This window comes from Dendronephthya gigantea, unplaced genomic scaffold, assembly GCF_004324835.1.
Source record: "Dendronephthya gigantea isolate DGI-Jeju-01 unplaced genomic scaffold, DenGig_1.0 000050F, whole genome shotgun sequence".
In the NCBI taxonomy this organism is placed as follows: domain Eukaryota; kingdom Metazoa; phylum Cnidaria; class Anthozoa; order Malacalcyonacea; family Nephtheidae; genus Dendronephthya; species Dendronephthya gigantea.
The window spans coordinates 1,456,148-1,468,957 of record NW_021163060.1 but is presented as its reverse complement, the minus strand read 5'-3'; the positions used below and the strand labels follow the sequence as shown (position 1 = coordinate 1,468,957).

Below are 12,810 nucleotides of genomic sequence, written 5' to 3'. Positions count from 1 at the left end.
CAGACAGTTTATGATTTATTGAATATTTTTGCTTGATATAATTTAAATGTTGCTTTTCATCCCCTCGTCTCATGACCTGGTTCAAACGAGAAAGGGGTATTTGATTTCTATTCTAGCAATGACATTCATTGATAAATATATCTCAAAAGATATGAACAGGGCAAGAAATATTTAGCCTCAACGAAATAGTTTTAGAAGCGAACTTGAAGGAATTTGGTATAAATGATTTATGCACCTTTATATGTACTTGCATTATTTTGTAAAACGTTGTGAATTCAATACTACTTTGAAACTAATAATTAGCATGCACCTGCTGACCACCAACTGCGAATTAAATAAACTAGTGTGTTCTGAATCTTTTTTATTACTGAGATTGTGAAATATATTCGTTTAATATTATTATTAAGATTACAGTTCGCTGATTACAAATAAATATATACAAAAAGCAAAAATATAATTAAAAAAACAACTGACAAATGTTGACGTTCTGGTTCATCTTTTTAACGGAATAGTTTTAAATCAAATGGATTTGCGAAGGAAGAAAGTAATTATGTTGATATGTGTACTTCTGCTTACTTTATTTTACTGATATTTTACTGGATCAGGTTTTGTTTTTCATTGCAATGGGCGTACGCGTAGTTCTTAAAAAATTATCTTCTGCCGAACAGATGATTTTGACAATACAAATGTTTATAAAGACGAACAACGTGGGGGGGGGGGGGAAGATATGATACGATATCACAAACAGATTTTTCCGAAAAGGTTTAAATATAGGCGCAAAAAACAAGCCTTACTCAGTATGTCATAAGTTTAGTCGCAAAGAGTTCTATACACAGTTCATTTGCATGTGTATAGTTTTGTGTTGCATTGTGTGAAAAAACTAAAGATAATTGAACGACCAGTTGGCATAAAAGGTGTTTGGAAAAATCCTGAATGTGGACCGATTTTGTTCATATGTTTCATATAATATTGTGTATATAGAGCAACGTTACATCAATACCGCCATGGAGCACCTGAATATATCTGTAGATAACTCGACACAAAGCAGTGAACATTTTAAAGGTGCTGGTTTGTATCTCCGTCTTGTTCTTTGTTTCTTGATAATGTTTTTAACAACACTCGGAAACCTGCTGGTGTGTTTTTCTGTCATTATTTATAAACAGCTTAGATCACGAACCAATATGATGTTACTAAGTCTCGCAGTCAGTGATTTATTAATGGTGGTTTCAATGCTGTTTAATAGCATCATGATAATGGATGGTGAATGGAGATTCAGTAATATTCTTTGTAAGCTTGTCTCAAGTCTTGCCCTCACGTTGTGTTTTATATCAATTTTACATCTTTGCTTGTTAAGTTTTGATCGATATATCCGTATAAAGAAACCATTACGTTATCAACATCTCATATCACAACGTACTGTAACAGTATTGATGGTACTAATCTGGCTGGTACCATCGCTTGTGGTGAATCTACCATATGCAGACTTCGAGTTTCGGTCTTCAGTGTATGGTTGTTTGAAAGACAGTTCACACCGAAACCCCTCATCAACTTTTCTTCTCGTCATAATCTTTGTTATTCTTCCGTTCTCTGTTCTATTTTATATTTACGCGTATTTCTTCAAGGTTGTTCGTGAACACGCAAGACGTATCGTTGACGCTGCTGTTAATAATGTACATGAGACTTCTCATCGCCATTTGAGGCTTTTTGCTAGACAACAAGTCAAGTCGATTAAAACATTCGCGTTCGTTATAGGAACATTTCTCCTGTGTTACACTCCGTTCTTTCTTCTCGGTACTTACGTATCGTCGAAGGGGTCTGGTACGATTTCTGCTGACGTCATGTCTTTAGTCACGTGGCTTGCATTCTGTAATTCCTTCTGTAATCCTGTTGTTTATAGTTTAAGATATAGGAATTTTCGTGAATCATTCCGAAATATTCTGTGCTCTCCTCAGACCATAATGACGTCACGCCAGACAGATAATGTCCGTAATATGAGGACTGTTGGCAAAAATAATCTTAATGTTTCACCTCTCTAACCCAGCGAAAATTTATATGTTTTCCAATGATGTTCTCTTAACGTTTTCCTATGACTATAGTAATAAATTGTGTGTTTTTACTTTGGTATACTTATGATGGAACGTTTCAAAAATCACGAAGATCATTAAAAAAAATTTTAAACTTTGACATTTAAGATTATGGATTATACTTCCGAATTGGTCAATACGTGCGGTAACCCGAGATCTTTGATTAATATCGTTATTATCTCACGGGTTGCCAGGATAAATTAATAAACACTTCATTTTGATCGACTCCTGGCATTCAGAAATTCCTGTGTCGTATTCCTGTTCCTTGTTTCGCCACAACGAGTCACTAGTGATCCCTTGTGCGACCTTTAGTTGTTATCTGCAGTTCTTACGAGAGGGGTGACAATATACACTTGAACAATGAGAGTTTTCCACGTATTGTTAGCCGTGATTACGATGTTGTATTCAAAGGTATGTGCTTTCTTACCATGCTCTGACCACTCTATTATTTGATAAATTGATTTTCACCAATTTCTGGTAGCTTTGCTTCAGATATTTCACTGTTTTTCTATCCATAAGCGTATGCTATAATGCCCATGAACTATCCTGCCTTGCTTCATCCGGTGTGCAAAGTCTTGTTGAGTGATCACGCGGCCAGGTGTTGACATTTTAATACAACAATGATTATTTTTTCACCAAACTGTCGGGCTACTTTATTCACTCTAAACGCCATCTTCACATCTGGAAGCTAACTTAGTTGTGTAAGAATAGTAACTGCGCAAATTGTATCATTTTTAACATATTGTAACCACTGATCTGAAAATATTGTAGCATGTTACAGTTTCTTGATGACTGTTAGCGCCAAGCGCCATTACTCTTTAGTTCGCAGAACATTTATTCTTCAATATTAGCCCACATGACATCACATGTGCTCTGCACGGGATGCAGCGAGCAGTTAAATGTACCATCATTTTATTGATTTTCACGAATTTTGCGACGGGATAAAAATTTACTTGTTTCCCTTGGAGCAGAGAAAAACGTCATAGAAAATCGCCTCGCGTTGTCAAATCATGTCCGGCCTGCGCGGGGCTTTAGAATGCAAGTTTTTACTTGAGAGGCTCAAAGTACTGATTATCTTTCATGAAGCTTCTTGATTGATCTTTTTCATAGTTGATCTAATATTTTCAACTTCATTATATTGAGATATTTAGTACTTAAATATCGGGCGCGCGAGAATTTTAATGATTATAGCCGGTGCATTTTATTCGGCCGTTTCGAGAGCTGATTTGTTTTAAATGTCTATGATTACGCTTCTAGAATTTTAACGTAATTTTTTGGGATCTTTTGCAGGGAGTAAATCCTGCGCATTTAAAACAGCCAAGACATGGGATCAAAGGTGGGATAAATGATTATTTGCATTTCAATAAAACCAGACTAGACCTCGACGTTTGATATTCATTTTTCATTTTCAGAGCAAGTCGAAGCGAAATTGACAAAGATCAGTGATGCTCCAACACTTCGTTACAAACTTCATATTTTCGGTGAAGATCTCACACTGAATCTCTTCAGAAATAAACAGTTGGCAATACCCCATGCTCAAGTTATACGACGTGACAACGGCCGCACCGTATCACGGGAAAATCTAGATGATTATTACACAGGGCACATCGAAGGAAAGCCTGGGTCAAATTTAGCTGTTAAAATCCATAATGGTTGCCTGGTATGTGGCGAATTCTTGTTTGCGAGCAACCTAGTGCAATCACTTTGATTGGGCGCTTGCTGTGAACGTTTCCTCTTTTAATTCTGTCTCTCAATTTCTGTTTAGTCCGGAGTAATTATGACCGACAGTCATATTATAACAATTCATGGCGTAAACGAAAGTCTTCATCATGTTATAACCAGACAAGAACACGAGGACAGTGCATTGCGTCAAGGCGGTGGTAAGTGTTTCCGTTTTTCTCTTGATTTCCTCCGGAAGAATGTTTCTCAAAGACGTTTCCACTTCCTTTGTTTTGATTTATTTTCTCTCTGGCAACCACCACAAACGACGTGACGCATTTTGGCAATTTTTTACATCTGCGTTCACCTCTGTGTCGTTCAAGACGAGTTGACTCAAAACTCTGTCATTATTCCGTTCTCACCCCGGGCGTGACATCACCAATGACACTCCCTCACATCCTGTGACACTCTCAAACACCCCCACCCCTCAAGTATTTTGCCTTATCCGAGGGCTTTTGACCCCTTATACTGTACTTCCTCCAAAGGGACCAACCTACGGGTTGAAATGTGTCCCTTTTATTCTAAAAAGGATGCCAAAAATGCCAAAAATTGTTCAGGATAGTTTAAAATTATTACTCCGTCAAAACTGCATGGGTCCAAATTATTTGAAATCAAACCCGTGTATGACCCTTTTGGACATCGTCCAAGCATACAGGCGAAACTGTATACCCTTGTCTAAAAAAAAGGCAGAGAGACGTAGAAACTAGAGGATTATGTGCAGCAGTGCACGAGCGGAAGATCACCCTCACGTCACCATGTTTTCCTTTCTAATTAAATTTAAATCTGTCTCGTTTTAGATAATTCATCACCCAACGCTATTCCACATGTGACAAGGAAAAAACGTTCGGCATCAGACAATCGTTATGTCGAAGTCCTGGTCGTCGCTGATCGATACACAACCGAGGCTTATGGAAATTTCACTGAACAATATCTTATGTCTGTCGTTTACCTTGTAAGTTCATATGTACCTGGAATTCACAAATCCATAGTTTAGATTTCCTTAATTCTGTAGTAACACTGGATCAATAAGAGATGGTTCTTACTGGACCTGTAGGAAGAACAGTTTAGAACTCATAGAGCTATCCAGTATAAATAAAGTTAGTTTACTTTAGATTTCCTCCTGTAGTAACACTGGATCAATAAGAGATGATCCTTACTGGACCTCTAGGAAGAACAGTTTAGAACTGATACAGCTATCCAGTATAAATAAAGTTAGTTTAGTTTAGATTTCCTCCTGTAGTAATACTGGATCAATAAGAGATGATTCTTACTAGACCTCTAGGAAAAACAGTTTAGAACTGATAGAGCTATCCAGTATAAATAAAGTTAGTTTAGTTTAGGTTTCCTCCTGTAGTAACTCTAAATCAATAAGAGATGATCCTTACTGGACCTCTAGGAAAAACAGTTTAGAACTGATAGAGCTATCCAGTATAAATAAAGTTAGTTTAGTTTAGGTTTCCTCCTGTAGTAACACTGGATCAATAAGAGATGATCCTTACTGGACCTCTAGGAAGAACAGTTTAGAGTAACTAATACAAGTTAATAGTAATAATGAAACCATTGCATAATATTCTGTAGTTGAATGCTGTGATGCAAGATGATTCGATTGGAGATGTTAAAGTTATCTATACAGTCGTAAAGCTTATGATCCTATCTGGTGAAGAGGTAAGACGGTTGTGTTTACGAAATAGAAGCCATTAGTTTCTATTGAAATGACTTTAGCTGTTGCATGTTTTCGTAGGAAGGCTTTGACGTCGACAAGAATAATATAGTGAGTTCTATGGGTTATATTAGTTTATTCGCAACCTGGACTTCAACGCTCAACAATCCTGACGACAGTAGTCCTGAGCATTTCGATCAAGCTATCCTAATTACAAAAAAAGTTTGCGGCAAGGGTTCTAGTTGTCCTGAGAATGGTCGTGGATATTTGAATGATATGTGCCACAGTGTTCGGTCAGTTGCCACAACCATAGCCGCTGGTCTGAGTGCTGCGCTAACAGCGGCTCACGAGAGTGGACACAAGTATGTCAAAGTTTATAGAAATATTTCGAAATATTTCTAGAGAAGTCTGTTTTGTATCGTCTTCATATTGCCTTTCTCGTACTCTTCATATTTCTTTTGAATTTCTTAAAACTTTCTTTTATTTTCATAGTTTAGGTCTAGGTCATGACTCGGGTGATTGTTCAAAAGGTTACATCATGAATTCTATTCTGGCTTCTGGAAAAAATGCGTTTAGTTGGTCCTCATGCAGTCGAACGAATCTTCAATCTTCGTTTAGTAGGTATGAACATTAAATTTACTTCGGTGGCCTCTTCAGCCTCAAAAATTGAACTGACTCAGCACAATTTACATCTGAAATTGACTTCTGTCCATTTTTCTTCTGTGATTATAAATGATATATCTGTTCTACGAATAATAATCTTCCTAGGGATCTTCTTCAGGGATACTTCACTGTTAAAACCATTCAAAACGTTGCAGCCACAGAAATTTTATCTTACCCGATGCTAGAGGTGGTACAGTAATTACAGTTCTTTGTTCATTTAGCAATAAATTCTCGTGCCTGAATGACGTTCCTCCTGGACTTGAAACCATAGAAGATTTGAGTGTTGTGAATCTTGCCAAGAATTTCTCTGGTGATGAGCAATGTCGACTAATGTATGGAGATAAATTTTCTCACTGTGGACCTTATAAGGTTTGAGTTTTGTTATTACAAATTTGTACTTTTCGTCACAATTTGCTTAATGTAAAGATTTCTTATTTTAGAGTGATTGTACAGTATTATACTGCCGTGAGTCTGGTACGAATACTTGTAGACATCGCTCAACCCCACCATTGGAAGGCACAGAGTGCGGAACATACAAGGTACAAGACTTTCCTCGTGTTTTTTAATCTCTCAGTACGGATCATCTCTTATTGATCCAGTGTTATTACAGGAGAAAAACTAAACTAAACTAACTTTATTTATACTGGATAGCTCTATCAGTTCTAAACTCTTCTTCCTAGAGGTCCAGTAAGGATCATCTCTTATTGATCCAGTGTTACTACAGGACGAAACCTAAACTAAACTAACTTTATTTATACTGGATAGCTCTATCAGTTCTAAACTGTTCTTCCTAGAGGTCCAGTAAAGATCATCTCTTATTGATCCAGTGTTACTACAGGAGGAAACCTAAACTAAACTAACTTTATTTATACTGGATAGCTCTATCAGTTCTAGACTGTTCTTCCTAGAGATCCAGTAAGGATCATCTCTTATTGATCCAGTGTTACTACAGGAGGAAACCTGAACTAAACTAACTTTATTTATACTGGATAGCTCTATCAGTTCTAAACTGTTCTTCCTAGAGGTCCAGTACGGATCATCTCTTATTGATCCAGTGTTATTACAGGAGAAAAACTAAACTAAACTAACTTTATTTATACTGGATAGCTCTATCAGTTCTAAACTGTTCTTCCTAGAGGTCCAGTACGGATCATCTCTTATTGATCCAGTGTTATTACAGGAGAAAAACTAAACTAAACTAACTTTATTTATACTGGATAGTTCTATCAGTTCTACACTGCTCCTTCTAGAGATCTTGGCAAGCGCCATTTTCTTCATATTTTTTCTTCTGTGTGTAGTGGTGTAAAAATGGTAAATGTGTGGATAAACCAATTCCTGATCCAATTGATGGTCAATGGGGTTCATGGTCTCAGACATTTTCAAGTTGTACATCATCTTGTGGTATGGGAGTTCGCTATAGAACACGCTCCTGTGACAGCCCTCCGTAAGTCATATGACTGCTAACTTTTTTCCGCTAAAGATTCATGAAAAGAATGTAAAAAGTACTTTTTGTGTTTTTTAGACCTGAATATTTTGGCAAAAATTGCGTGGGGGAGAGTAAAGGTCACTATGAAACATGCAATACTGAAGATTGTCCCGCGGGCACGGATGATTTATTTACAAAACAATGTAAAGAAAAAAGTCAATCGTACTCTCCGTACACAGGTAAACATTTTGACTGAAAAATCTCATCCTCACCATTCATCTCATCCTACAGTATCATCTTCACCATCTCATCTTCACCATTTCATCCTCACCATTCATCTCATCCTACAGTATCATCCTCATCATCTCATCCTACGTATCATCTTCACCATCTCATCTTCACCATCTCATCCTACGTATCATCTTCACCATCTCATCTTCACCATTTCATCCTCACCATTCATCTCATCCTACAGTATCATCCTCACCATCTCACCTTCACCATCTCATCCTCACCATCTCATCCTACAGTATCATCCTCACCATCTCATCTTCACCATCTCATCCTCACCATCTCATCCTCACCATCTCATCCTCACCATCTCATCCTCACCATCTCATCCTCACCATCTCATCCTCACCATCTCATCTTCACCATCTCATCCTCACCATCTCATCTTCACCATCTCATCCTGACCATCTTAACCAGTATCAGAGACATTTTTTGTTCTCATTTCTATAGGACGTTCATCATGTCTCTTGAATTGTCTGTCAGGCAGATCTGTTATTTCTTACCAGTCAACAGTTGTTGATGGAACTTTATGTTCAAAATATCAAGATGAGAGAGATGTTTGTGTCTCAGGCGTTTGTACTGTAAGTTCATTTCGTAACGCATCTAAATAAACAGGAACAAACGTTTTACCAGACTTAGTTCAATTTTAAAGCGCACTGTAAGGTTTTATTTACTACAACATTATTGCTGTATATTGTTAGAAAGTTGGGTGTAACCGAACATTTGCTCGGAAATCTTACGACCGTTGCCGAGTGTGTTCCGGAGATGGGTCAACATGTCGATTGGTGAATAGTTCGTATAATACAGTTCACAAAGGCTACGGTTAGTAGTTTTTACGTGTGATGTATCAAACAACACATTGTATTGAGCGAATATTTCTAAATCTTACAGGAAAGAACGCAGCTGCGGTAATGTTTACTTTACCAACTGGCTCCGCTAATCTTCTTGTTCAGGAGAAATTAAAGACTTGGAATAACATAGGTTTGTCTTTTCTTCACATTTTACTTTTCATAACGGCTCTAGTATTGACAAAAGAAGATTGTTACTGCTGACGTTTATTATAACGCTGGGATCAACACCTCACCTCTTGGTAAAACCCTGGGATAAACACAACTGTTAGTCACCTGTTTATTATACTGTTTCATTTCTCTCTTTCTTGACTGTTTCTTTCTAGAGAGTTTCCTAAATTCTCCTTTTCTCTTATAAATAACAAAACCTTTCATTAGCGATATTCATCAGAATAAACGGGAAATAATTGCGTTATCCAGAAACTTTATTTTACAATTTAAACATCTTTTATGTAGGTTTAAAGGATCAAAACGATAATTGGATTATCCATGATCAAACGGGTAGTTCAGTGAAATTCTTCGCTGGTTCCAGGATAACGTTTGAACGTTCTGCATCACGCTCTCTGGAGACCATGGCTATTGATGGACCAACCACTGAACCACTAAAAGTTATGGTATGATGTTTTGTCACTTAAAGACACCTGTTTAAAATTGTTCTTCCCGGATGTGCATTTCTTATTGATCAAAATTTTACTGCCGAGGGAAATTAATTCTAAACTAACTTTCTTTTTATTGGATTGATTTGTGAACTGATTTGTGAGTTCTAAACTGTAATTACTAGAGAGGTCCAGTGAGGATCATTTCTTAACAATCTATTGTTACCTACGAAAATAACCCCGTAACCGCGGCTTTTTCTAAATCGATAGTGTTTGTAAAAAGAGCTGGCCATAGGTTGATCAGTATACCGCGAGCGTTACATAATACTGTGGTAGAGAGGTATTGTCTTTTCTGACTCTCTCACAGAATCTATTTTTTATTTTTTTTGTAGTTTATTTACTTCTATGAGAATAATGATGGAGTTCTTTACGAATACTATGAACGTCTATCGACGCCTGATGCAACACCACTTACATTCATCTGGAGGTATTCATTAAGTGAGTGTAATGCTGTGTGTGCTGGAGGTATGTATATCACCTGAGATTTGATGATGAGTGTATATTTTGTCTTGTTAAGATATCCCAAGATACGAGCTGTTGATACTGAAGCGTATCAACAGCTCGACGGCTCGATACCTTTACAGCCGTTCAACCCGTTCAATTTATACGGCAAGCGTGCATGCATGTAACAAACACATACTGCAGAGCTGAATTTACAGCTTTACTAAATACATCAGCAATCACACTCTAAGATAGTGCCGTTAAAACGCAAAGTTTGTTAGCGGTTTTGCAAACGCCAATCGGTCTAATATGGATTTTTTTCAGGTGTGAAAACAAAGATAACGACTTGCCATCGTCAAGATGATGGTACTGAAGTGGGTAAAAATAATTGCGATTCTTCGACAGAACCAGTTGATACTGTGGCTTGTAATACGAACCCTTGTGAACCAAGGTATATAAGTAATTACAATACAGTAACTACAATCTTATATATTTCTCTACAACTTTCTTAACCGTCTTCTTGCAGTTGGGAAGAGGATAATTGGAGAGATTGTAGTGCTGACTGTGGTCCTAACGGTACTCGGAGTAGAACCGTAGAATGTCGTCAGAAAGTCAGTGCTGATGTTGTAAAAGTGTTAGCTGATGATAAGTGCAGTGGAAGCAAACCAATTGATTCTGAAAATTGCAATCGTAAGGACTGTGCGCCAGAATGGTTTCCAGCAGCTTGGTCAGCGGTACGTCAACATCTTAGTAACTTTTTATCGAAGTTTTCCTTTCAAATTGTTGCTTTCAGGATGCTCTTCCTGCATGTTTCTGAGTAATTCAACACATGACATACGCCACCTGGAACCTCTTTTATTACTGAGCATTTATGCCAAATTTTTTAAATGATAGTTATCAAAATACTTTTCTATTTTTGCAGTGTTCAAAAGAGAAATGCGAAGGTATTAGGACAAGAACTCTGTCGTGCAAGAAACTCCTGGTTTCGGGTCAAACAAAAGATATGACAGACTCGGATTGCCCGAGCACAAAACCGATAACAGAATTGATATGTAATTTAGGCGTGAAATGCTATGATTGGAAACATGTTTACCCCAACTGCTCTGAATGTCGAGGTACTGAATTATTTCTACTTTATGAACTATGTCAGGAGTCTGCAGCGCTTGATATTCTTTTTTAGGTTATTTTGGGGGCGAAGAAAAGGTTGAATATAAGCCTGTTGGTTGTTACAAAATAAAAAACAGAAACTTTGGTGCCGCGTTGAATTCTTTTACCATTGATACTAACAATAAAAATGACGTTGTAAAAAATTGTGGCCGCCTTGCTTGGGAGAGAGCTAGACGTATGTTCGCTGTTTCTGGTAATGGTGATTGTTATGGCTCAATGAATGCACATCGTGTGTTCTCTCAAGGTGGCGAGGCTAGCGATTGTACAGGGAATATCATTGGTGGTGAAGATTCTGTTTATGTTTATGCTCTCAATGGTAAGATTTTGGAAACAACATTATCTGTAACGTCGCTCCTTTCGTGCCATCCTTTTCTTTCATTTCCAACTTTATTTATTATTTATGAAGGTCTATGAATAAAAGGCTTCATATTTTCTAGCATAGTGTCATTCTTTTCATCTTAATTAGTTTATATATTTTTCGAAATTCCTTTCAATTTCATCTTTCCAGGCAAAGTATTGTTGCCTACCCCGACATGTTACAGTGTTGAAGATGACAAATTGCTAACAGATAATTCACAATGTGACCTAAATGAAAAACCTGCACCCAAAATTCAAGTCTGCTGTGAAGATATGTGTCAAGGTATTAAATATTAACTGGTACATTAGCTAGTATAGTTTGCGCGCGAGTGCATCATCTTATTGGCAAGGTATATATCATTTTATTTTAGACAGGAAAAATACCGAGGATTATATTAGACCTTATATTGTATCTGACTTGATTTTGCGATATTTTCTTGTGATATATTGTAATGAAAGATATAATTATTTGTTTATAGAGAACTGTTATAAAACATCAACTGAAGATAAGTATTGCGCCATACCATTCATATACAAAGGCAAATCCTACTATGAATGCATTCCAAATGAAAAGGGACGAATGTGGTGTTCCACTACAAGCAATTATGACTTGGATGGTGAAGGTGCCGAGTGTGAGGGTAAGAATATACCATCGTTATACCGTCCGTATTCTAGCAATCACCAGGGGACGTTTTATTTTAAACAATTTGCGGAGCCTTTTACTTAATGATGTTAAATAGAAATCCTAGTTTTTGTTGACGTTTTCACGTTTTAAATGCCTTAAATGTAAATCTAAATAATTCTCTCTAGAACCATGTCGTAGACGCACGACCTCTGGCAAATGTTGTTCTTTCCCGTTCATCTATCGTGGCAGACTCTACAACACTTGTACCAGTGCTGGTGTTGCTCAACCTTGGTGTTCTTTAACTTCGAACTATGATCTCGATCGTCTCCGTGAGACATGCGTGTGAATAGTAAATCACTAGTTATCGTTGTGGTTTCGTGGTCTCTGTAGTATCTTTTATATTGCGTTTCAACTAGAAACTGGGGGTTCAGCATATTCCAGCGATTTTTTTTTTCTTTTTGCGGGTGTTTTCATTTTTGCGGAACTATATAACTGATGACTGTATAGTATAGTATATTAACTGATGACTGCATAGTATAGCAGCTGATCTACTGTACCGTCTCTTGGTGGAATTAATCATTAAAATATATAAAAACAGTTTTGTTGTTTTTTTAGCACAGTGTTATGCAGAGAGTTACCCGTTATTTTAAAACAAAATATCATACATAATTATGTCCTCTGATTATGTCATCATCATGCGGTTGATGCATAATCAGTGTGACCAGATTTGGTAAATTAATTTACTTTTGGTAAAATTTGGCATTTTTTGGGAAAGTTTTGGTAAAATAAAATTTTGGTAAAATTTTTGGTAAAATTTGGAAAAAATCAAGTAATTTGGTAATTTTTTTGGTAAAAACAAAAAACATTGAATAT

The 12,810-nt window shown here is 36.9% G+C and overlaps 2 protein-coding genes across 2 annotated transcripts; both read left to right on the top strand.

Annotated features, from left to right (window-relative positions):
* Positions 1-1,181: 1,181 nt before the first annotated feature.
* On the top strand, positions 1,182-2,107 carry LOC114528394 (octopamine receptor 1-like). The gene has a single exon (XM_028550013.1). It carries the CDS (start codon positions 1,182-1,184, stop codon positions 2,034-2,036), a length of 855 nt encoding a protein of 284 aa, XP_028405814.1. The 3' UTR covers positions 2,037-2,107.
* Positions 2,108-2,254: 147 nt separating this feature from the next.
* LOC114528547 (A disintegrin and metalloproteinase with thrombospondin motifs 6-like) lies at positions 2,255-12,534 on the top strand. Its single transcript, XM_028550209.1, has 24 exons — positions 2,255-2,495; positions 3,375-3,420; positions 3,497-3,744; positions 3,850-3,964; positions 4,601-4,755; positions 5,382-5,468; positions 5,545-5,825; positions 5,956-6,084; positions 6,348-6,495; positions 6,567-6,665; positions 7,425-7,570; positions 7,649-7,791; positions 8,294-8,424; positions 8,545-8,665; positions 8,735-8,824; positions 9,148-9,305; positions 9,680-9,812; positions 10,113-10,239; positions 10,315-10,522; positions 10,711-10,903; positions 10,969-11,271; positions 11,464-11,595; positions 11,792-11,950; positions 12,123-12,534. The coding sequence occupies exons 1-24, from the start codon at positions 2,445-2,447 to the stop codon at positions 12,281-12,283; spliced, it is 3,564 nt and encodes a 1,187-aa protein (XP_028406010.1). The 5' UTR covers positions 2,255-2,444; the 3' UTR covers positions 12,284-12,534.
* The last annotated feature ends 276 nt before the right edge of the window (positions 12,535-12,810 follow it).

Coding starts and splice junctions, on each gene's coding strand:
- LOC114528547 (XM_028550209.1), top strand. CDS start 2,445: ATGAGAGTTTTCCACGTATTGTTAGCCGTGATTACGATGTTGTATTCA. Junction 8,825..9,147: donor AAAGACTTGGAATAACATAG/GTTTGTCTTTTC, acceptor TCTTTTATGTAG/GTTTAAAGGATCAAAACGAT. Junction 11,951..12,122: donor TGAAGGTGCCGAGTGTGAGG/GTAAGAATATAC, acceptor AATTCTCTCTAG/AACCATGTCGTAGACGCACG.
- LOC114528394 (XM_028550013.1), top strand. CDS start 1,182: ATGATGTTACTAAGTCTCGCAGTCAGTGATTTATTAATGGTGGTTTCA.